Consider the following 22,400-nt stretch of genomic DNA (forward strand, 5'->3'; position numbering starts at 1 on the left):
CCGCTCTGGATAAGAGCCGCTACGCTAACGTGCGATGTAGGCTAATGTGAGCTGCGGTGAGCAATCGCGAGAGTGAAACGAGAGTAAAATGACTTGGTTAAAATTTACAGAATGCAAACCGGGACATTTGTTTTTTCTCGACGTTGAGTCTCTCCCCAGCAGAGGTTGTTTCAGTCCAGAGCGACGCGTCGCAGTGCAACGCGCGCTTGTTTTACTGAGTTCCCTCCGCAGAGCACGTGGTCTGAATGCAAAGAGCTTTCCAGTTCAGTTCACTTCGGTTTCTCCAGAAATAGAGAGTAAACCGGCAGTGGCTTCGGGTCCCTGCTGTGAAGTCGTGCCTGTGGAAATCAGGGCAGCTGTACAGAGGCCAGTCTGCAGATTAGGCCTACTGGGGGAAAAAAAACAACAACAGAATTGAAACAACGATTTTGTTAATATTAAGCTCATAAGCAGTGGTAAACGTGTGACTGGGAAAGATTTCGCCTGTCTCTCTTTGGGCCCAGTTTTACTGTAGACACAAGTGCTCGACGCTTCTGTTTATGCTCCGAAATGAAGCGAGAAATATGAAACGGTACCGCGTGCCTCCGAAAAGTATCCTGCTCGATTTCTGTAGCCTAATTTGCTTGTGGTTTGCTCTAAAAGTGGCCTTTGGCGAAGAAAACGTCTGCGGCAGCTAACGGCTACGTCAGAATTGACTTGACGCAAAGCAGCAGAACAGGGCGGCCTTAACTACCGAAGATCACCCCCCTCTGCCGTTAGCCTGGCGCTGGGTGAGAAACCGAGAGCGCAGGCCTGCCGGTCGTTCGGCGGTGAGCTGTCTGGGTCTCGCAGCACAGCACGCACGAGCACCTCTGAAGGACAGCCAGCGCTAATTCTCCACGCGGTGTTCGCGCTTCTCAGTAGCGAGGGTGAGAGCGGTACGCTGTGAAGTTCTTATCCCTCGCAGGGTAATCTGGTGAAGGTGTTGTTACCCACCACAAATAAAATGTCAAGGCCTTTTCTGTTTCTCGCGGGTGGGGGGGGAGGGGGGGGGGGCGTTGTTGTGGGGGGGCCGCTCAGACCACTTCCTGTGCTTTCTGACGCGATAGCACATCAGGCGATCAGGCGAGGGGGGTGTAATCGCAATTCATTTCTTAAGTTTTCGTACTCTCCTCGCTGCCAACACAGCCAAACGTCTAGAGTGCCGTCCCGTACCGAGTCGGGACAAAGGTCTCATGCTTTGGTGTACTTTCGGTCACACAAATAAAAAACATCCCCCCCCCCCCCCTCTGGGCTCTGGTACTTTTTAGGACTGGAGGTAGGCCCAGAGTTATCTAATCGGCTCACACCAAAAAAAAAAAAAAAAAAAAAACAGGAAGCGATTGTGAATGAGTGTCATCCTTCTAACCGCGGAAGAAACGCCGGTGTCTTCACATCCTCCTCCTCCTCCTCCTCCTCCTCCTCCTCAGCACGAGACTGCGAGCCGCAGCTCTGTCAGCAGCCGCGGCGTCCCTAACGCGCGCTGAAGATTGCGACAGCAGGGCTGCCTGTGTGTGATGCAGTCCCTTTCTACCCCACCCCCCCAACCCCCCTGGGCTGCCTGTGTGTGATGCAGTCCCTCCCACCCCCCCCCCGGGCTGCCTGTGTGTGATGCAGTCCCTCCTACCACCCCCCCACCCCCCCGGGCTGCCTGTGTGTGATGCAGTCCCTCCTACCACCCCCCCACCCCCCCCGGGCTGCCTGTGTGTGATGCAGTCCCTCCTACCACCCCCCCACCCCCCCGGGCTGCCTGTGTGTGATGCAGTCCCTCCTACCCCCCCTACCACCCCCCACCCCCACCGGCTCCTGCTCACCACGACCATATAAGGGAACAACGGCACAGTGCGACCGTTTGCAGATGGGGGGGGGGACAGGGGGGACGGGGGGGGATGCTTTGTACCCGCACGCAGCTTGTGCGTGTGGTGTTACGCTGTGTGGCTGCTTGTCATTCTGCACAGCAACCACGCCCACATTTGTAGAAGAGATTAATAGGGCTTGGCCTGGGGGGCGTGGAGGAGCTCCTCCCTTTCTGGGTGTCGCCGTGACGCTGTCCAATCGTGACGCCCTCCAGGCTGCGCTTGCTCAGAACACGAGGAGAGCATATCTGCACCGCCTGTCTGTCTATGTCAGGGGCTTTCAAACTTTTCTCCTGGGCTGTAGATATCTGGGAACTGGATTGGGCAGCCCTGCTCTGTGGACTCCCTGTAGAAGCACCTGTATGGAGTCTCTCCGCTGTTGTGGGTGGGTGCTGGGTGGTGTCTGTAACGCACCGTGACGTGGTGCTGTGCAGTGTGACGTTCGGGAGTGTCACAGGAATTCTCCTGATAAAGTGATTCGGGGTGCAGAATCACTGCAGTGCTGAATGTGCTACAGCCCAGCTGTGCTTCAGTGGGCCTGTAACACAGACCTGTGGCAGTGAATTAGCATGCTGCAGCAGAGCTGGTGGTGTGCCTGACCAGTAACCACTGTGTTTTCATATCTCGCTTTTAGGTTTGCGTATGGTAGTGATGCAATTCGGGGTGATGACCCTGGTGATAACCATAATGCTAAACCACCCCGGTGACTGATGTTCACAACTGGACAAAGTTTGGCCCCCCGTCGCCGTGGAAACGTAGATGTGACTTGCGTGATGGTCCAGGAAGCTGTGGTGTGGAGGTTTTTACGCTGATGACATAACCGGTAGAGGCCGGAGCCGGGAAGGGCACCGTGAGCCCCAGGCCGTTAGCGTGCTAGCGTGCTAGCGTGCGAGCGTGGGGCTCTGACTTATGGATCTGACCTCCCGTCGAAGGGTCACTCGCTCGCTCCATCGGACCAGCGCCGCTCGTCCCAGAAACGCACTTCCTGCCGCGCGCGTTGCTGTTGTTGTTTTTACCAGGAACGCGGGCGACATTTACCGTGGACCGCAGCAGTACCACTGAGCTGGTGTGTTTTGGGGGGGGGGGGGGGGGGGGGTTTCCAGAAATGGAACCGATATGATACATATGTGAAAATATAATGGCACATATCATTTAAATCTTGTAATAAGTCCACATATTTCCAGTTTACTGCGCAGACTGCAGCTTTGGGGCAGGTTTTCCGAGCAGCTTTTCTTTGGGAGTTTTGGGGACTCTTATCTGAGGTGAGCTGAGGGAATTAAATGGGCTTCAGTTTCTGCCTCACAGGCCTGATCCGGCCTTTGAGCACTGCCACTAATCTAGTCCTTGGCCGACTTGTAACTTCTGTGTTACAGTACCGCCACCTGGTGGTAAGGCTTAGTAGTGCAGCCTCAACGTTTCCGTCATGCCGGGAATGTAGAATGCTAGTAAAACCAGCCAATTTTCCGCATATAGCCTAGAGGGAATCGTTTTAAAGTATTTACTTTGATGGACTACTCTATATTGTTTTTTTACCCCTTTAAACACAATTTTTAAAAGCTACAAGAAAAAGAACTACATTTCGGTATGCTAATTCTTAAGGCTTGGGTTAAAACCAATTTTTCCGTAGATTAACTGGGAATTGTCAATAAATAACCATAATTTTCCTTTTATAAAGTCAAACCACATGACACACATATCAGTATAGCCTTTCATTAATTCATTACAACTGGTTATCAGCACCTACTCATTTTTCTGTGGCTGGTGTGAGCCCTGTAATTTTGACAGGGTGTTTTTGGTGACTTGGACAGAAGGATGTGTATATGAGGTTTAGGCCGACTTTCCTGTTTTCCTCAATACTTTCAATCGTCTTGTACTCTAGGCCTACCTGTTACCACAGTCTGAACTCGGGGGGGTCCTGCACCTACATACTTCCTGAGACTCAAACCCACAGCTGTTCAGTCCACTTGCTCCATACAGCTGTTCTGTGCTGTCCTGCCCTTATCCTGCAGCATAGCACTTGTGTGTCTTTGTCTGATGTTTGCACTTTTGGATCTTTGTTTCGTGTTTGCAGTTTTGGATCTTTGTCTCATGTTTACACTTTTGGATCTTTGTCTCACACTTGCACTCTCGGATCTTTGTCTGGTGCTCGCACTCTTGGATCTTTGTCTTTGTGGAGGGCTTCAGGTTCAGCCAGGCTCTGTGTGTTTGCAGCACGCAGTGGAAATTCACACTGTTTCCGTGTGCTTCGGGTTGCCGGGGAGAAGGTATTTTGGGTCAGCCTCTTTAAGGTGTAATGGCTTTTCTGAGCAGTGGTCCTGGAGGAAGGCGGTGTCTGCAGGTTTTTACGGCTGCCCCACATATCATCTGTGTCCTGAAAAAGCTCATGCACTCATTTTTTACCTTTTCTTTTTTCCCCTCTCGCCGCGCTCTGTGTGCTGCAAATGTCCCATAACTCAGCGGCTAATGCGGCTGTTTTGAAACCCCACATGACTGAACCACAATGTTAATAAAGAAAAGAAAGACCTTTTGTGGGACGCCCTACAGATATTCCTGTTTAATGGGAACAACCTTGATGATGATGATGATGATGATTAAAAAAACAATTATACATTTTTAAAATTTTGTTCTTTCCAAATCAAAGCAAAGCAGCAATAAGAGAGCTGGAAAATGAATATCACGAAGCGTAAAATTTAGAAGGTAACAAAGCTGTTAGGAACAATTAAAATCATGAAGCAATACAGTATGTTAATAACAGAATTCATGAAAGGACTCAGTGCAGCAGAACCTACTTCCTGTTGAGGAGGAAGTGCCTCAGTGGAGCAGGAACCTCTTCCTGTTGAGGAGGAAGTGCCTCAGTGGAGCAGGAACCTCTTCCTGTTGAGGCGGAAGTACCTCAGTGGAGCAGGAAAACGAATCGCTGAACTTTCTCCTTTACCCCTGGCCCGTAAAGGCGAGCGTATTTAAAACGCTGGCCCGTTAAAGCCCCTGTGTGTTTGAGTCGGGGTGGCCCTCGCAGGGCCCGGCTATGCTCGCGAGCGGTCATTACGCTCGGGTTCGACCGCGGGCGTCCCCCAACCCGGCAACTACGCGGCTCAGGCGGGCCTTTGAAGCGCTCTTCACGTGTGACTACGAGTCACGGTAACCCTGGCGACGTGGAAGCCGTCCCGTCCCGTGGGTATTCCTCAGGAAACTGCAGCCACTCGCCCGTCTGAGGCTGGAGAGAGGGGCGTGGCGGGCGTATTGGGGGGGGGGGGGGGGGATCCGGTCCTGTGCAGTTTTTTGGCCGTTTTTTTTTTTTCGCTCTTTGGGTGTCCGGGACGTGCTTGGAGCGGATGAGGCGAGCGCCGCGGGACGTCCTCATTTGCATGGGCGTTAAATTCGCCGTGGCGAATTTCGGCACAGACAGGAAGCGGGGCCAAAGCATGCCCCCCCCACACCCCCCAGGCACCGGGATAAGACGGGCGCACCCCGGGGGCACGGCGCGGTGGCACAGACTCGCCGGCCGCCCGGTCTCCAGCCGAACAGGCCCCCGTACCGCGCGGCCTTCCCGCGCGGCCTTCCCGCGCTAACGTCGCCTTTCATTAAAAACCCGCCAAAAACGCGGAGCTGTGAAGCTCAGCACGGGCGCCGCCGCCGCCCGACGGCACAAAAGAAGCCCCGAACAGACGCCACGCTCCCCGCCAATTATTCTTAACGCCCAGCGTGAGTCTGTGTGTGTCCACAATCCCCCCCCCCCCCCAGCCTCCCCCCGTCCCCCCCTCTGGAAACGGGCCGGACGCCCGTCCAGCTCAGTGCCAGCTCTGCCCGGGCGCTGGCGGGCAGGGAGCAGTGCCAGGCCCCAGCCCCGCGCCGCCAGCAGACTGGTGGAGGGTGCCCCCCCCCCCCCCCCGGGCACCGCCACCGCCACCGCCGCGGCCAGCTTCCCGCCGGAGCCGTGAAAAGGGTCTTTTTGACGGCGGCTCCTTGAGTGACACGGCCCTCCCGCCAAAACCCTCCCCTCCTTCAAAAACCCGCCGGATGTCGCCGGCTGTATCGGCGCTCTCCTCCAGCGCCGACCGGCGGCTCACGTTCGGAGTGAGATTTTTGGGTGGGCTCAGAGAAGCGTGACCCTCTCTCAACACGTTCCAGTTACTCTGCGTGACTTTATCACCGGCTGAAATAAGACCGCTTCACTTAAAAAAAGCACCAAAAAAGAGAGAGAGAGAAATGTGCTGGGTGATTGAAGGTTGAAATTCATTGCAGATATGCTGTGGATGACCTAACTGGTGCGTGCCAGTCTTTTTGTAGTCGCGGAGTAGCTGCACTTCATCTTGGCGAGTAATTGGCCTAAATGCTTGAGCGGTACTGTCAGAAAAAAAAAAAAAGTCTGGATTTTTCCCCTTTCCCCTAAAATGTGCGCTTATGGCCTCACAGTGGGGGGACGGAAACGTGAAAAATGTGTGTGAGAGCGTCCGCGCTTCCTTTTGTGTGGAGTGTGTGATTTACGTCGGCCCGCGGAAGAAGGGGTCCGTTATTTCGCGCGTTCGTAAAATTCGGGGCTCGGTAATGGGCGAGCCGTCGCGCGGGAGGGAGGCGCGTGAAAGGGGGCGCCTGTGCGGGGCGCACACAGGAAGCATTGTGTGTCCCGCTGCGTTATCGCCCCCGTGAGCACAGCTGATTGAGCCGCGCAGTAAATGGCTGCGCCGCCGCCGAGTCTTAGAAGCCTTAGCCGCCGCCGCCGCCGCCGCTGCTCAGGGGCCTTAGCCGTGTCCGCCGCTTGGGGCCTTAACTGCCGCTGCTTGGGGCCCTTTATAACCGCCATTACCGCTCAGGGCCTCCTGCGGTTAAGACTTCACACAAACAGCCTCCCATCTGCCTTTGTGAGGAATGCGCAGTGTTGTGTGTTACTGCTCAGGAACACTGCTGCTGATCCGAAAAAAGAAGATTGGATGCGTCACTACAGATCCACGCAGACAATGTCTGGTTGCAGTGTAGGCTTGGTTATAACAGTGCGTGTGTTTTTCCAGCGCTGTACACAATGCCAAGTTTGGCCAACAGTGAGAACCTCATTTTTTTGGTCAGCATTCAGAGTATCATTGTTGAGTGAACAGATTGCGCTCAGCCGTGCTAAACTTTGCTGACATTTCCGTTTGAAACGGTGTTGACATTTAGATTCCTCCACACGTTTCGTCCCGGCTGCAGCGCGAGCTGTAGCCAGCAGAGGGCAGCCTTACTCTTTCCACAGAGCCACACTAGCGCGCCGCACCACTCCAGCCCGTCTCCGCATGCCGCAGCAGTCCCGCGGCAGTAAAGCGCAAGACGTCTGCAGCGCAGGAAATGCACCGCGCTGCGCCGCAGAGGCTGTCAACACAGCGGCACGATGGTCACTGTCTCGCGTGCGATACCCTGTCCCCCCCCCCTCCCCCCATAATGTGTCTCCTGTGGCCCGAGCTCTGTGCCAGGCTAATGGAAACGACCCTGTGCGATTAACCGCCTTTTAAACGCAACGTACGCGGTAAGAGCCGGGGCGTCTCGAATTGGGCACCCCCCCCCCCCCCGCCGCCCGTCTCAAATTAGGCTGCCGGACAGGTCGGCTTGGGGCTGCCTGGTTCTGGCCGTCAGGCCTGTAGGTAAACGTTCACACGAAGGCTTTGTATTGGCTCTGATTTTTTTAACGCGCAAACGTTGGTTTCCCTAATTGCACTCCATTATCTGCTCAGCTGAAGGCTTGAGCAACGAGTTTGTCCAACTCCAACGTTTATCTTTTTGATCGTGTTTCCTCTACGGGAGTTTGAATGGAAATTTGAGGACAGGTTTTCCAGGAGAGCACCTTAGATAAGCTGTATCTGATCAGGAATGAAAGGTGATTGAGATCCTCGGGTGGGAGATACTCAACTACACGGGTGTGACGCGTGTCGGGTTCGGTCCATTCATCAGCCTCAGGCCTTTGTGATGTCATTTTTTCTAGCTTTTCATTCTCTCAATTGACTAAGTGACACACTGGGTCAATTAGGCAGGCTCGTTAGTCTGAGCGACATTCTTATGGAAATTAGTTCATTTAATACGAGGGCCTTTGTGTGTGGAAATGAGTTTTTTCTGTTTTTTTTTTTTTTTTAATTCAGCAGTAATTACACGAAATATTCTTTTGCCGAAAGACTTTCGCAGAGGCCGTGCGTGTGACTGCGGGAGGCTTGTTCTGGGGAGTCCGGACGGCGTGTTACGCTTGGATTCTGCCGTTTGATGTTCCTGGCTGCATATTTACTGCCGTGTGTTGGAGATTAGCAGCCGCGCTGTTTACGGGCTGGGCAGCCGAGGCCCTCCCGTGTGATTTAAACACCCTCCGGCAGGACCGTCTGCGTGCGTCCTCTCTGCAGGCGCTGTATTTCAGTCTTTGAGACGGTCCCTTTGGGGCGGGGCTGCGTTCCCCTTTACGAGGAAGAGCTCCGCCTTTTTCGCAGAATCGTCAGAAGGTTCCGGAAGCCTCCGTTAGAGCAGTGACCTTTTTGGGCCAGGTAAACCTCTTTTTTTGATATATTTTAACACCGCTTGGAAAATGAAAGGGTTGATGAAATCGGTCTGGATGCTCTATAAATGTGTCTTGTGTCATAAATATGAGAGATAAATCGCCGCGGGTGAACTTAACTCAAAAGGTAAGGACCAGAGAACAGATTGAATCATTCACTGGTGTCCCCAAAAGTAAACTTTTTTTTTTTTTTGTCTGTTTTACACTGCCTCTGATTTCAAATAAGAAAACTTTATTTGAAATGCAAATGTGATGAAACAACCTCTGTTGGTTTTTCAGAAAGGAACTAATTATGTCGTTTTTGCCACTTTCTGGTCTGTTGCGCGTCTCGTGTTAAAACCCTGACTGGTTTTTCCTTCTCATTGAGCGGCTGCTAAAAGATTAAAGATGCCTCGTTTAAAAAATTTGAAGTGCGAGTCATTCGAAGTATTTACAGAAGTAACAGCGACGCCCCTCGAGTTTCTCCTGAACGCTCGAGGCGCAAAGTCAGTCGACGGCTGTCGTCACGCGAAGGAAGCGAAGGCGGCGATGTGACTGCACAATTACCGTTGCCGCTTCGCATTCGTCTGAATGAGTAAAAGTCGTTTTTGGGAAGTTCGCTCGCTTTGAACGCTGTAAATTTGCTAGTCGGTTGGGTGGGGTGGGTTTGAAATGGGAGTCCACATTTGCCATGTCAGGTGTCACGGGCTTTACCCCCCCCAGGTAAGTTTGTGTTGGTACCTGTTGTAAAAAAATTTTTTTTTTTTTTAAATGGCTTTAGTGACGAGAACTGACTGTGCGCATTTTTAAAATGCCTCTTGAATGAGCTAGCGATGCTACAATGAAGTACTCTCAAATGGACACTACTGTGTCAGAGTAAATCAGTCAGTGTAATTATACTTTTGAAAACAGATGACAGTTTTAAATACAGTGATATTGTGCCCTTTCAGTCCTGCGGATGTCTGATGTTGAATGTTTGTTTTGTGTTGTTCATTTTATCGTTGTATCTTCGATCAGGTTTGCTGGGATGGGTAATCTTCTTAAAGTCCTTACAAGGGAAATTGAAAACTATCCGCATTTTTTCCTGGACTTCGAAAGTAAGTTTGCCGACGGAACGGGGAAGTGTGTTCAAATAACCTCTGTGATTTCTCCCCCCCCCCCCCCCATCAGCAGGGCGCTCGTATCCATGGCGTCGGCTCTCGAACGGCGCTCAGAACGCGGGGGGGCGTGGCTTCCCGCCGCCGTACGGAAGGGGGGGCCGTCCCCCCCACTCCCACGCTCGATCTGTGATTTACCGCTCACAACACCAGACACCTCTCTCTCTCTCTCTCTCCCCCCTTCTCTCTTTCAGAAACCAAATGGGGAATCTGTTAAAGGTTCTCACCTGCACAGAGCTAGAGCAGGGGCCAAACTTTTTCCTTGACTTTGAAAGTGAGCAGAGCTTTTTGCCTGGCCTGAGTTTTCTCCTGTCTCCCTCGCTCTCTTCCTCTCTCGCTTTCTGTCTCTTTCTCTCTCTTGCATTCTCTCTCTCTCTCTATCTCTCTTTATCTATCTATCTCTCTCGCTTTCTGTCTCTCTCTGTCTGTCACTATCTCAATCTCTTTCTCTCTCTCTTTCTCTCTCTCTCTCTCTCTCTCTCTCTCTCTCTCTCTCTCTCTCTCTCTCTGCTACTAACAGCTGGCATGTGTCTTTATGGGAATGCAGGAGCCGTTGAAGGTTTTTTGGGAAATGCACCCCAGCAACGCAACAGCAGGTGGACGCCTCCTGATTACAGAAGATGGCCATTATGGCCGTCTGCACCGTTGTGCAGTAGCGTACCGGACGCTTCCTAATTAGCCTGCCTGGCTTAGGTACGCGGTAAACAGCTTTCTCTAAACCCACGGAGTAACGCTTACTGGAATCGGTTCCTCATTCGGCTTAATGTGCCTGTGGGTGCCGCCCATCTGCTTCGAGTAAAACTGTGCTGTGTGACCACTCTTCAGAACAGAAATAGTATTTGGAACCTTATTAAAAACATTAACTTCTGTGGTTCCCCCTCAGATAAAAATCGGTTCCGTTGTGATGGTTCTCACATCCTAGCCTGGTTTTGTAACTGCACTTGATTGGTGCTTCACTGAAGACGAACCGCTGATAGGATACTGAGGCTTTTGTTTTGCTGTGCGGTGCATTGACCCATAAATACGCATGACTCAGACGCAGTTTACTGCCCATCGTAACATCATTTTCATCAATGAAAACCGCCACCATGCTGATGCCCAGCAGTAACTGCCATCGCCGTGCTAACATGTCTTATTCGACACGTTTCATTGTGTGGTGTTCATGACTAACGCATGACTAATACGTCCACAGCGAATAATTCACTCTTCACCTTTTAAAAAAGCAAACGTTCTCAGTAATTCTCAGGAATTTGTTTTAGAAATCTATTCCTTAAATTCAGAGGGCAATTTTGAAATCAAGAGCAGGCCTGATTTCATGGTTAAACAGATGCCATTTCTTTATTTGTATTCTGATTCCATTGGCTCTTTGAAATTAGAAATGTATTTATTAGCAGGATAAGCATCCAGAGATCTCTTGTTTTCTAGGAGGGTCCTAAAATATATATATATATATATTGTTAAAACTTTCTAGTATTAAATGGAACATTAGAGAAGATCACGCATTTTTCATAAACACAATTTAATTTCTGTGATGTTAAACACATAAAATGTATGATTGCTCACGTTGGGGACTACTTGAGCTGTGTGATTTGTTTATAATGCCTTCATAGTCTTTTGAGCAGGAGCAGGAGTATCTCATGGAGTGAAGGTTCTGTGGTTGCATGTTTGTCTGCGTGCTCATCTGTATCGGCTGTGTAGCTTTGCCCTGTCTCTCCACATAACCATTTCACACCTGAATACCAGTACAGTTTAACACACTAAAAAAACACACCAGAACCGTGTGATCCTTTGAGTCTCCAGAAGAACAGATTTGCAGAGAAAAAGCTTACCAAAGCTTGACTTACAAAGCTAATGTTGTACAGACCTTGTATGTTCTGTATCTACAATGTGTTTATATTCATCTTCATTTTAGCTGTTTGGCTTTGTGTAATCTGCCTAGTGACAATGTGTCTGTTAGTGTCTGTTACTCATGTGATAGGATTTCATCATGCTTTTTAGTTCTCCAGTTGCTCTCGTAATAGAAGTGTTACAGGTTATTATTGACGTTATGAAAACGTTAAATCAGTGTTTTTGAATAACGGTTGGTACTTGGAAATGCAAAACTGGGTTTTAATGATTTTTATTATTATTAGTAGTCGCATTCATTTGCATAGTATTAGATTAAAATTCCGAATTGGCTATGTAAAAAATGAGGAGAGCTATTGATGTCAACTTTAAAGCTTGATAAAATTCTGTTGCCCATCTATGAAGTAGAAAGCCTGTGTTCTCCAGTGCAAGTTTACCCTGTACATTCCATTATTGATACATGACGAGTAAGACTACATTTTGTGCTGATGCAGTTTATGTGAATATACCTCCTGTCAGAGGATATTGAATAAATGTAAAATTCAAAAACTTAAATTCTTATTAATAAAACATTTATTAAATGTTGTGTATGAAGCAGCATGGCATGGTTTTATATGTATTCTCACCTGGGCTATGAATTGGGCTGCACATAGATACGGCTGAACTGCAGCCAGACCTAACGTGTGCTACGGCACCCTGCACCAGTAGCGGTTTAAATCTCTGAGGGGCCGTGTAAAAAAAAAAAAAACAGCCGCCACCAACCAGGACACCGCCATGCTGCTGTTACTCAGTGTGCTTCACTGTACAGTTTCCACCAGTGAATTCCTGTGGGCATTCCATTTTTACAATCGGTAGCTATGGGAATAAAGACAGCGTTCCAGAACACGCTGATGTCACAGGGGGGTGCGGGGTTGCATGCGCTTGACTCTTGTCTCTGCTCCCCCCCCCCAGACGCACAGCCGACGGACTGTGAGAAGGAGGTGTGGAACCAGGTCAATGCGGTCCTGCAGGACTCTGAGAGCATCCTCTGCGGGCTGCAGGCCTACAAGGGAGCCGGGCAGGAGATAAGAGAGGCATGTCAGAGCGGAGCGGTCTGCTGCTACTGTACCACACACGCACAACCCCCCCCCCCACAATCCCCCACCACCCCCCCCCCCTCCAACTCCCCAGCCCCCCGACCCCACGACCTCGGCTGGGCTCCATTACACAAGAAAGGGAGGCCTGCTTTGGGGCCTGCCAGGCAGTGATGTCATCGTAATGCTGTGTGGGAGGGGGGAGGGCGGCTGGGGGGTGGGGGGGGGGCGGAAATCTGTATCGAATGGACTTGGAAGAGGAAGCATGCGGGGAGATGAAATGTAGCTGAGTTCTTCATGCTGAACGAAGGCTGGAAAGTGTCCTTAATAACTTCCCGTATTCAGACGATTTAAAAACAACTTTTTACCCCCTGTGTTTTTCTATGTATGTAAATGTGTGTGCATGTGTGCACGCGTTGTGACACACGTACACGAGTATGTGTATGTATGTTTGTTTACGTGTATGCTATGCATGTGTGCTTAATTGTGTGTGTGCGTATGTGTATGCGTGTGTATGTATTCCTGTGCGTTCGTGCATCTTGTCCCCATCTGCTATGCTTATCTTGCAGTCGGTGCTTATGATTTCCTCATTACCCTCCTCTGGTTTCCTGGCTCATGCAAGAGCTCAGCTAGAGTACCCAAAACCCCCCCCCACCCCCCCACCCCAAAAAAAGGACCGTCTCCATTCAGAAATAGCCCCGGTCCGGCTTGGCGTCTGGCCCATTTTTCGGGAGTGCTTTGACACCGCTGTTCCATTATCGCGGTATGGAGAGGTCACGCTATCGGGCTCAGATACGGCACCAGAGCCCGGGTGCGGTATTTAACGGGTTCTTTTTATAGTTTACCGCGGCAGAACCCTCTGTGCCACATTCGGAGTGTCCGTGAAGACCCGCCAACTCCGCCAACCCCGCTGCCGACCGCCACCGCCGCCGGTCTGCAGCTTCCCAGCAGGAGCCGGCCAGTTATCGACCGGCTTGTAATGGATTCCCGAATCTCTTGACCCCTGGACCTCCCGCCCATTTGGCGGGGCAGATGGCCGAAGCTGGCGAGCCGAACCTTTGATCCGCACCTCGGGGAAGGGGGCGGGGGGGCGGGTGGGGGGTGAGGGGGCGGGTGGGGGCGTTTGGCGGGGGCCGGCGCGTCTTAACAGTCGGGGAGAAAAATATCCACACACACCGTCTCAACCACCTGGCAAGAAGGCGCAATTAGGGACCCAAACAGCTTGCATGAATTTACCTGTCAATCTGTCACCAGCTCACGAGCGCCGCTGGGGTGAAAAGCGCTTTAAACTTCGCCGTTGGAAAGATGGCCTTTTAGAGAGCCGTCGGCAGCGGTCACGCCTCATGGATTGCTCGCGCCGAGAGGTGGGCGGGGTTTATTTCGGCGGTGTCGGCGTCCGTCAGAAAGGGAAGCGTGCTCGACATCCAAATACCAGCTGTGACTTTACGTGAAGAAACTGTTCAGTGGGTGGTGTGCAAATGAGTTGGGCGAAATAGATGAGGCTGTTATCGTGGTGCAGTACAACGCCTTTGCAACAACGTGTTATTTCCCAATTATTTATTTACAGTAGCTGTGCTATTTTGTTACATACTTCTTAAAGGTGCAGTATGTATGGATGTTCATATTAGGTTAAATTTCCTTCACATCCCGACAGATACCAATAATTATATGCTTTAAGGAAAAAAGTGCAGTCTCTCTGGCTGCCCCAGGCTCTGAAATAGGCCACTATAAAATTCACCACACCTGAATATTAACAACCAATTAGGACAGCTTTCTGCCTGTCAATCATGTTGCGCGTGCACAGCTGTCAGAGTAGAGATACCACAGAGGTGGTGCTATAGCTAGCTATTTTCCCAGAAAACAACACCAGAAATGGCAGAGTAAAATCTGCCCAAATTACCAGCAGGACAGCGCTTTGGAGGGAGAGCTAAGGGGAGGGAGTGGAACGTTTCTTTCCCAAATCTAGCTCTCTGTGGCTCATTTCTCTGAACTTACATACTGCACCTTTTAAATCTTTTTTTTTTTTTTGTTTTTTTGCCGTCTCTACGCATGAAGGAGCCCCTAAAAGGATCCCGTCTGAGTTCTGAACGCGAGCCCAGGCGCTAACGCCGCCGTGCGCTAAACTAACAGAGTCGGGCCGGCGGGATCAGAGTCGGCCCGGGTCACTTTGTTTTGAATTCGGTGCCTGAAGGTGGTGCCCCAGTGAGATGACACGCCGCGCCCCCACCCCCCCCCCCCACCCTCCCGTCCCACCAGGAGCCCCCCCCTGAACCGTAACGCGATAAAGACCGCCAAGCAGAACCCGAAGCCGAGCGTTTTACTGTAGCCGGGCCCCTGAGGGACCCGACCCAGACTGGCAGCGGTGTTATGCGAGTTCAGCCGTACGGAGAGAGGGGGGTGGGGCGGGGGGGGGAATGTTCCGAAAGAGGCCCTTTGTGTGAGCCCGTGTGTTTCCTGGAGCACTGTAAGGACAGGCAGAACTTTCGGGAAGCCTGTTTTTCACACTGGCATTCAGTGTCACACCGAATGACAGCAAGTTGCACGAACCGTGGCCTCTACCTGCAGTAGTTTATTCACGACCACATCTCAATCGGGGTGAACTTCTCAGTATCTGTAATGATGAAAAAAGTTTGATTTTATTTTATTTTTTTTTAAAAGTGTTTACTGGTGTGATGACTGAACCTGACTGTGTCTGTGTGTGTGTGTGTGTTCAAAGCTTGGTCTCATCGGGGTAAGTGTGTCACTGGTGTGTGTGTTTGCGTTGACAGGCCATACAGAACCCCAATGACATGCTGATGCAGGAGAGGGCCTGGAACTCTGTCTGCCCTCTGGTCATTCGCCTCAAGAAGTTCTATGGCTTCTCTCTCCGGCTAGGTCAGTACCTGGGGGGCGTCCGGTGCACGCTCTGTCTCCCTCTTGGTTTGCCCGCCCCCCCTCCCCCCCCTCGCTTTGTGATGCCCCGGAAAGGTGCTAAATTTCTAATTGGGTCCCGATACTAAAAAGCATTTCTAATTTGGGTCCCGATGATAAAAAGTATTTCTCATTTGGGTCTGATATGAAAAAGTTTTTGATCCAGTGGCTTATATTAATCGGGTGAATAGACTTATGTTCCTCGGGCATTGTAGGTGTGGTTGAGACTCTGCTGTATGACTGTGATGTCGTGTGAAGTAACGTGTGCCTTTTGCATCTGGTTCGTGACACAGAGAAAGCGCTGAAGAGCCTGCTGGAGGCGCTCACCTGTCCGACCCTCAGCCCCACCCAGCACCTGGAGAAGGAGCAGGCCCTGGCCAAGCAGTTCGCCGAGATCCTCCACTTCACCCTGCGCTTCGACGAGCTCAAGGTCCGCCTTCCCGCGCTCGAACGGCCGCGAAACCCGTGCTTAAACCCGCACGCCGCAGCGCCGTGTTCCGAACACGCACAGCCCGCTCGTTTTACCCCCACTTTAAAAGCGTCACGACGCCAGACAGGAAACGGGCTTACACCAGGGCTGTCAAACAGGAAGGGCCTCGGAGGGCTGCAGTGTCTGCTGGGTATTTGTGTTTTCTTTTCAGTCTGCAGCCAATTAAGGCCTTGAGAGCAAAGTGTGTGGATCCTTTAGCCAATCAGTGACTTGCATTAATGACTCGTCCTGAAACATGCTGAAAACCAGCAGACACTGTATCCCTCCGAGACTGGAGTTTGACACCCCCGGTTTAGACCAAATTATGTGGGTTCCCCCCTTACCCCACCAACCTCACCAACCCCACCAATGGTTTCTGCCCTGCGGTTGGCCTGCTTTAAAACCTCTGTATTCATTTGACTGTAATGTTTTCCATTTTTTTCCCTCCATCCCGCCGCCCCCCCCCCCCCCCCTTCAGATGAGGATCCCAGCCATCCAGAACGACTTCAGCTACTACCGGCGGACCATTAGCCGGAACAAGATAAACAACATGAACGTGAGTCTGCCGCTCTCACTTCCTGGTAGGCGGGTGGCGAGCCCTGATTGGCTCGGCGGTCTGACCTCATCAATCAATAGGCGCGCGTTCTTACTCTCTTGTTTTTAAGTTGAGAAACGCAGGCCGTCCCCCTGGGACACGTGGGAACACATGTTGTGGAGGCAGTGTGTTTGTGCGATGTCTAGTTAGGGGTCTCATTACCATGGGGAATTCATCTTGCTGGGTAATTAATAATACGGCCCTTAATTAATTGCCTTACTAACTCTTAAAATGATTCTGCCGTCTGCTATGAAAGAAGGCCCTTAGTAGATCACATACTACTCTCGTCCTTTTCAGGTGTCTTGTAACAGTAAAATGTCAGGTTCTTGCTCTTGTCAGCCAATCGTTTTCCCGTTTCATTCAAAGTTCTTACGTTGCCCTGGTAACAGACTGATTGACAGACGCAGATAGACAAGCGCACGGGGTCCAACAAACCAACCAAAGTAATGAGACTAAATGAACTTATGTATGTAAATATCATTGTTCTAAAATTATTGTGAGCGTGTAAAATATTTGTATGTGATAATGTACATTAATTATACCACACTCTGAAATTACCTAAATGAAAAGCGCTTTATAAACATATTTTCTTATTATATGACTGTAGGTTCAAATTAACTGTTCTGAGTTCCTCCAAAGCTCTTGGGGGGGTCTCTCCAGAATTCCCAGAAATGGTTGGCCATGAATAATAAAATTGGAAGTCTTATTACATGATTACTACATGTTTATTATATGTTTATTAACAGTTTTAAGAAAAGCCCAGTTATGTTAATAGTTTAGAACAGCATGGTTGCAATTGTACAAGTAATGAGTCTGACGGAATAGGCGCGTTGCTGTATTTTAAACTCTGTTGTTCTCCCGTGTTCGGCAGCTGGACATCGAGAACGAGGTGAACAACGAGATGGCCAACCGGATGTCCCTGTTCTACGCCGAGGCCACGCCCATGCTCAAGACCCTGAGCACGGCCACCACGCAGTTCGTGTCCGAGGTAGCTTCTCATTAACACGTGTATTTAAAAACGATATCGTTATGAATCGTATGTCATCGTGGCAGTTTCAGTGAGGGACGTGCCAGCGTTTGCGCTGACGCCTGACTCCTGACTGTGCAGGAGCTCATTTTTGTGTTGTGTGTGTGTTTTCTGATTGGTCCTGCAGAATAAAACGTTGCCCCTGGAGAACACCACAGACTGCCTGAGCACCATGGCCTCGGTCTGCAAGGTGATGCTGGAGACGCCGTAAGTCCCGCCCACTCCCCCGCGAAACGTGGGCAAGGCCCCGCCCATTTCTACTGAATTGGGAGGTTTAGTGTATCGATCCCATAGAGAGAGGAGAGAGATGCAAAGCAGGGGGTGTGTGTCTGTGGGTGTATGCTGGGAGGTGGAAGATGGGAGTGTGTGTGTGTGTGTGTGTGTGTGTGTGTGCACGTCTGTGTATGTGTGTATGTTTGTCTGTATGCTTCTGTGTGTGAATAGAGGTGATAAGTGATGTCATTAAAACACAGATCATTTCTGTGTAGGCAGTATGTGTGTATTTTATGTTTGTGTGTGTATTTTATTCCTTGGCCTTTACCATGCTTTCTGCAGGGAGTACACCAGCCGGTTCAACAGTGAGGACACCCTGCTGTTCTGCATGCGGGTAATGGTGGGGGTCATAATCCTGTACGACCACGTCCACCCCGCCGGCGCCTTCACAAAGTCCTCCAAAATCGATGTGAGAACCCCCTCCCCCCCCCTGACCCCACCTCTGCACCCTGCCCCGCCCTGTCTAAAGGCCGCCCCCAAACCGCTGCTACAGAGCGCTCATACCTCACCTGGGCCCTTTGGGAAAGCCCCACCTATTAGGCCTCGTAAACTCTGACGTTACAACCCGGTGTGTACTGTGCCTTCGGGTTTGTGAAAGCACTTTATCAATAGAATCTGTTATTATATTACTGTTTCCATTACGGTAATAATACTCATTTTGGCTTGCGTTGAAATGACAATAATTACTTGTGTTATTAGTAGGCTATTATTTTAGTCATTGTTGCTGTTGTTAATATTGCTATTGGTGTTCGTGTGGATGTTAATAGATTGTGTTATAATGTTTTATTAAGGTACTGATTTATGCTTTTCCCGGGCTTAAGGTGTGTTTATTTATTTTTACTCTTCAGATGAAGGGATGCATTAAAGTCCTGAAGGATCAGCCAGCAGAAACCGTTGAAGGCCTTATCAATGCCCTGAAGTAAGTCAATTAATTTGCTTTAATTTGCTGAAAGTGATGTTTGCTTTCTTAAATACGTACAGCTATTGATAATATTAATATGTGCAACTTTCAGGTTCACCACGAAACACCTGAACGACGAGACGACTCCCAAAGCCGTCAGAGCGATGCTTCAGTAACGTTTTTTTTTTATATGAAGAGGATCGGTTTCTGACCTCAAGAGATGTACATGTTTACATAATTTAAGGACTCGATGTTAATACTTGTGTGCATTTACATAGTCATTCCCTCCAGGTTACTGAAACTTATAGAAAATGTACCTTTATTCTGAAATTAATTGCCTATACTCTTTGTTTGTCGAAGCACAAATTAATGACCTTTCAGCCTTACAAACTGAAACATGCAAAATTGCTTGGCGCTTGCAACTTTTGAAATCGTTACTCCGGTTACCGCAAGTGAAAGACTGCAAGAGGCGAAATCACTGGTTGTTCAGCGTCCTCTGAGAAGCCTAGTAGGGTAGCTGTGACCACTTGCATACTGAGGTGTTGTTGGTGAGTTTTGGTGTTTAAATGGTTGTTTTCTGTGAGCAGTAACTGACAAGAAAGGTGGTGTTTGCGCCACAAGAAATAAGTGTACCAAATGTGTGTATGTTTTTTTTTTTTTGTTTTGTTTTGTTTTTTACATTTTAAACCATGTGGCAGCAGAAGTGGATTTTTTGTGTGTGTATGTGTGAGTGTGTGTTGTGCTTTGTTTTGGTTTTTTTTGTTGTTTTTTTTGTGATATTTCAGCGTCTAACATAAATGCATTGCTTGAAAATACAGCTTTAAATTCAAATAAAAAAATGTGACAGTAAGTATTTTTAACGTGATATGAAGTGGATCAAGGTAATATTTCCCTCGAGGTATCCTGTCTGCGTGTAGCATCCTGTCTCTGTTGAAAGAATGAGCGGCGTTTCGTGGCCTACTTTTTGGGTTTTTCAGTTTTTTTTATCTCCGTTCTCACACTGACAGAGTTTGAATCTCACGCGTCGTGTTGAGACTCCTGCCAATGCCAAAGCAAGGCCCCTGCTCGAGGCAGCCAACAGGTCTGCCCGACCATAAGAACTTTCACACGAGTGCGAGAAGTAAGACATTTTAAGCGTTCGATCGTCAGTTAAAAGATACAGCGGATCAACGTTTAAAAGCAGTTGCCTAGGATATGCTTTTGAAATTTTTTATATCTAGTTTCGTGGTTAAAGTTAAAACAAAAGTTAAACAAATTTTGCCAGGTTTTGTAACAGCATCACAGTTTTAAACTGCCTCATCTCTCAATGTTAGGGAGTAGCCTAGTCTTGAGTTCCATCATGCCAATACATACTCTATATTTTTTTTTTTCTCAAAGTTGTACTGACTGACATTTTGCAGCCTTGAACAGTACCCTTGATGGCAGTTGCGAATTTGCGTAGCTGCGGTTAGGATGTCTTGGTTTCTCAGATCTGGGTTGAAGCGTGCCGTTAATAATTAAACATCCCGTTCAGTCATTGAAAGTTAGCGACAGGTTTCATTAGTCTTGTTTACCGGTTCGTAAATAGCAGTTTTCTGAGTAAATGTACTGGCTAAGCCTGGCACGGCTCTATAATCATCTGGACGAGTTATTCGCGTATTAAATGTATTTGGGGATAAGTAAACGTAATGAGGTTGGGGCTTAGTGGATAAATGGCTTTGAGTGTCTGTGGCGATAATAACAGGATGATGATGTCGCAGTAAGTGTGGACCTATCGCGTTTATGCAGGTTTATTTTTACTGCGTGGCTGCACATCAAAGCTACTGAAGCACGGCCGTTTGCGTGCAGCAAGTCTTCTAACCAGCCAGGCTCTTGCGCGTGTAATTACCCTGGTGATTTAGCCAACGTAACTTTACATTTATATCGACCGGGACGTCCTGCTGGATTGAGGCTCCGCAGCAGTGGTGTGGAAGCTCTGTGATATCCAGAACCGTTCGCTAAAATCGCCAGGTTTTACTCGCGTAAGGAGATCGGCCACCGCTGTTCGCTTGCATCGAGTTCCTTGCTTTGTCTTGGCAGAAGTGATCTCATAAGTCATTTAAAAAACTATTTTCGATTATGTGCTCACATACAAACAAAAAAGGATAATTAAAAATTTAAGAGAATGTAAAAGGAAATTAAATCTGTTTTATGCACAGCCTGTAAGAGTTAAATATGTTTAAAGTTTAAAGGTAAAAGCCGTTTTTTTTTGGTCCCTACCAGTGGCTGACATGCATCTCCACTGCATGCTCTGGACAAGGTTTACAAAAAATATCTAAGAATTGACCTGCCATTTTTGCAGCCTGAAAAGGTGTCGTTCCTTCCAAAGCAAGCCTGAATGCCGTAGATATTATTTTTCTTTTGATGATCTGAGTTGTACGTGTGAAGACTTGTCAGTATGAGAGTGTTTTTTTCACAGGACTGAAGTGCTAGCTCACACAGATGGGGGAAACTACATTAGGTTGATGGAGGCTAAATGCTAGGATACCTGCCTTGAGCTAAACCTGTGTACTTTTATTTATGTGTTCTTTTTTCTTCTCATACCATTATCTCCTGTTGATAATTGTTGACCAAAGGGGCATTATATATAGGTGGATACCCAAGATCTTTGTGCTTTTGTATGCAGGAATATATATCTTGAAATGGAATAGTAGGGATTACAGTATTAACCACAAGAAAATGGAAAAACACAAAGGAGACCAGAAAATTGTGTAAATGAAGTTGTTCTGAATTTGAAATGCCTAAATTATTCAAAATAACTAATAAATAGAAGTGACAATGCTGGGCTGGATATCATTTGTAGTGGGAAGGGTCTTTCAGTCGAGTCGATATTGCTGTTGAAAATTGTGTGTCCTTCAGCTAAATGATGCATTAAGTGATGGAAAGGTTCATGAACTGTACATTTTTAACAGTCATATTTCAAAAACCACTTGTGTCTCCTGAAGTCGGCATTGGGGCTTCACACATCGTCCATGTACCACTTCATACATTCCAGCATTTACACACGTGTATAGACTGAAACTAAAAATCTACAATTACTATACGTTTGCTTCATAAATAAACATTAGCCGTAACTAACAAAATGTAAAAATACGCACCGTATATACAATGCCCATGATATTTAATAAGACAATTTTAGTTGTGTGTGTGTGTGTGCGCGCGCACTATCCTATGTTGTGTAATCAATGCATTTTTTCCATGATATTAATTTAGTAAGTGCAAAACTTGGATCAGTGCATATGGTTGAACCAAATGAAGTAATCCCATCAAAAATGTTTTGTAAAATCCCCTCCAGTGTAGCTAAGAGACGCCGCCTTTAAAATGTGTTCAAAATAAGCTAATTGCAGGTTACATTAAATATTAAAAATGTTTGTTTTTAACTGATGCTGTTCTTTAAGTAATTTTGGAAGAAAAAAAGATTAAATGTTTATCCTTGTTTTTGCTTTATATTGCATATTGAATGGATGTGTGAATTGAAAATAAAAATTGGTACATTTCTCCTGCTCGTGTTGCGTGCTTTCTGTATTTCATTTGATACTGATTTCAGTTGTCTCGGTCAGCTATTGGCTAAGTGTTAAAATGTTGGGCCAACAGTATACATAAGGAATGTGGTCAGGTGGGATGGTGTAAAAAGTTTTGTTTGCATGTATTATAATTTTATAGTTTAAGACATTACTATAGTTTCAGTATATTGCAATATATGAATTTCTATAGGAATAACATACCGGTCAATGTGTAGGTGCACACTGGCAGATGCTAGCAACGGTAATATTCATG

At 48.4% G+C, this 22,400-nt stretch overlaps 1 protein-coding gene across 4 annotated transcripts in view; it reads left to right on the forward strand.

Annotated features, from left to right (window-relative positions):
• fam49a (family with sequence similarity 49 member A) overlaps positions 1–22,123 on the forward strand; it is a 39,792-nt gene extending 17,669 nt beyond the window's left edge. For 2 of the 4 annotated variants that reach the window (XM_035422130.1, XM_035422131.1), the window contains 10 exons: positions 9,373–9,452; positions 12,309–12,430; positions 15,199–15,304; positions 15,634–15,770; positions 16,288–16,365; positions 17,276–17,392; positions 17,559–17,638; positions 17,987–18,113; positions 18,553–18,623; positions 18,718–22,123. In XM_035422130.1, coding sequence (XP_035278021.1) covers positions 9,383–9,452; positions 12,309–12,430; positions 15,199–15,304; positions 15,634–15,770; positions 16,288–16,365; positions 17,276–17,392; positions 17,559–17,638; positions 17,987–18,113; positions 18,553–18,623; positions 18,718–18,781 — 972 coding nt within the window. In that variant the 5' untranslated portion in view covers positions 9,373–9,382 and the 3' untranslated portion in view covers positions 18,782–22,123. Of the gene's footprint in view, positions 1–9,372; positions 9,453–9,706; positions 9,787–12,308; positions 12,431–15,198; positions 15,305–15,633; positions 15,771–16,287; positions 16,366–17,275; positions 17,393–17,558; positions 17,639–17,986; positions 18,114–18,552; positions 18,624–18,717 lie in introns of all 4 variants that reach the window. The other 2 variants (XM_035422128.1, XM_035422129.1) reach the window with 2 other exon arrangements.
• Positions 22,124–22,400: the final 277 nt, after the last annotated feature.

The sequence above is a fragment of the Anguilla anguilla genome, chromosome 6, assembly GCF_013347855.1.
Source record: "Anguilla anguilla isolate fAngAng1 chromosome 6, fAngAng1.pri, whole genome shotgun sequence".
Lineage (NCBI taxonomy): Eukaryota > Metazoa > Chordata > Actinopteri > Anguilliformes > Anguillidae > Anguilla > Anguilla anguilla.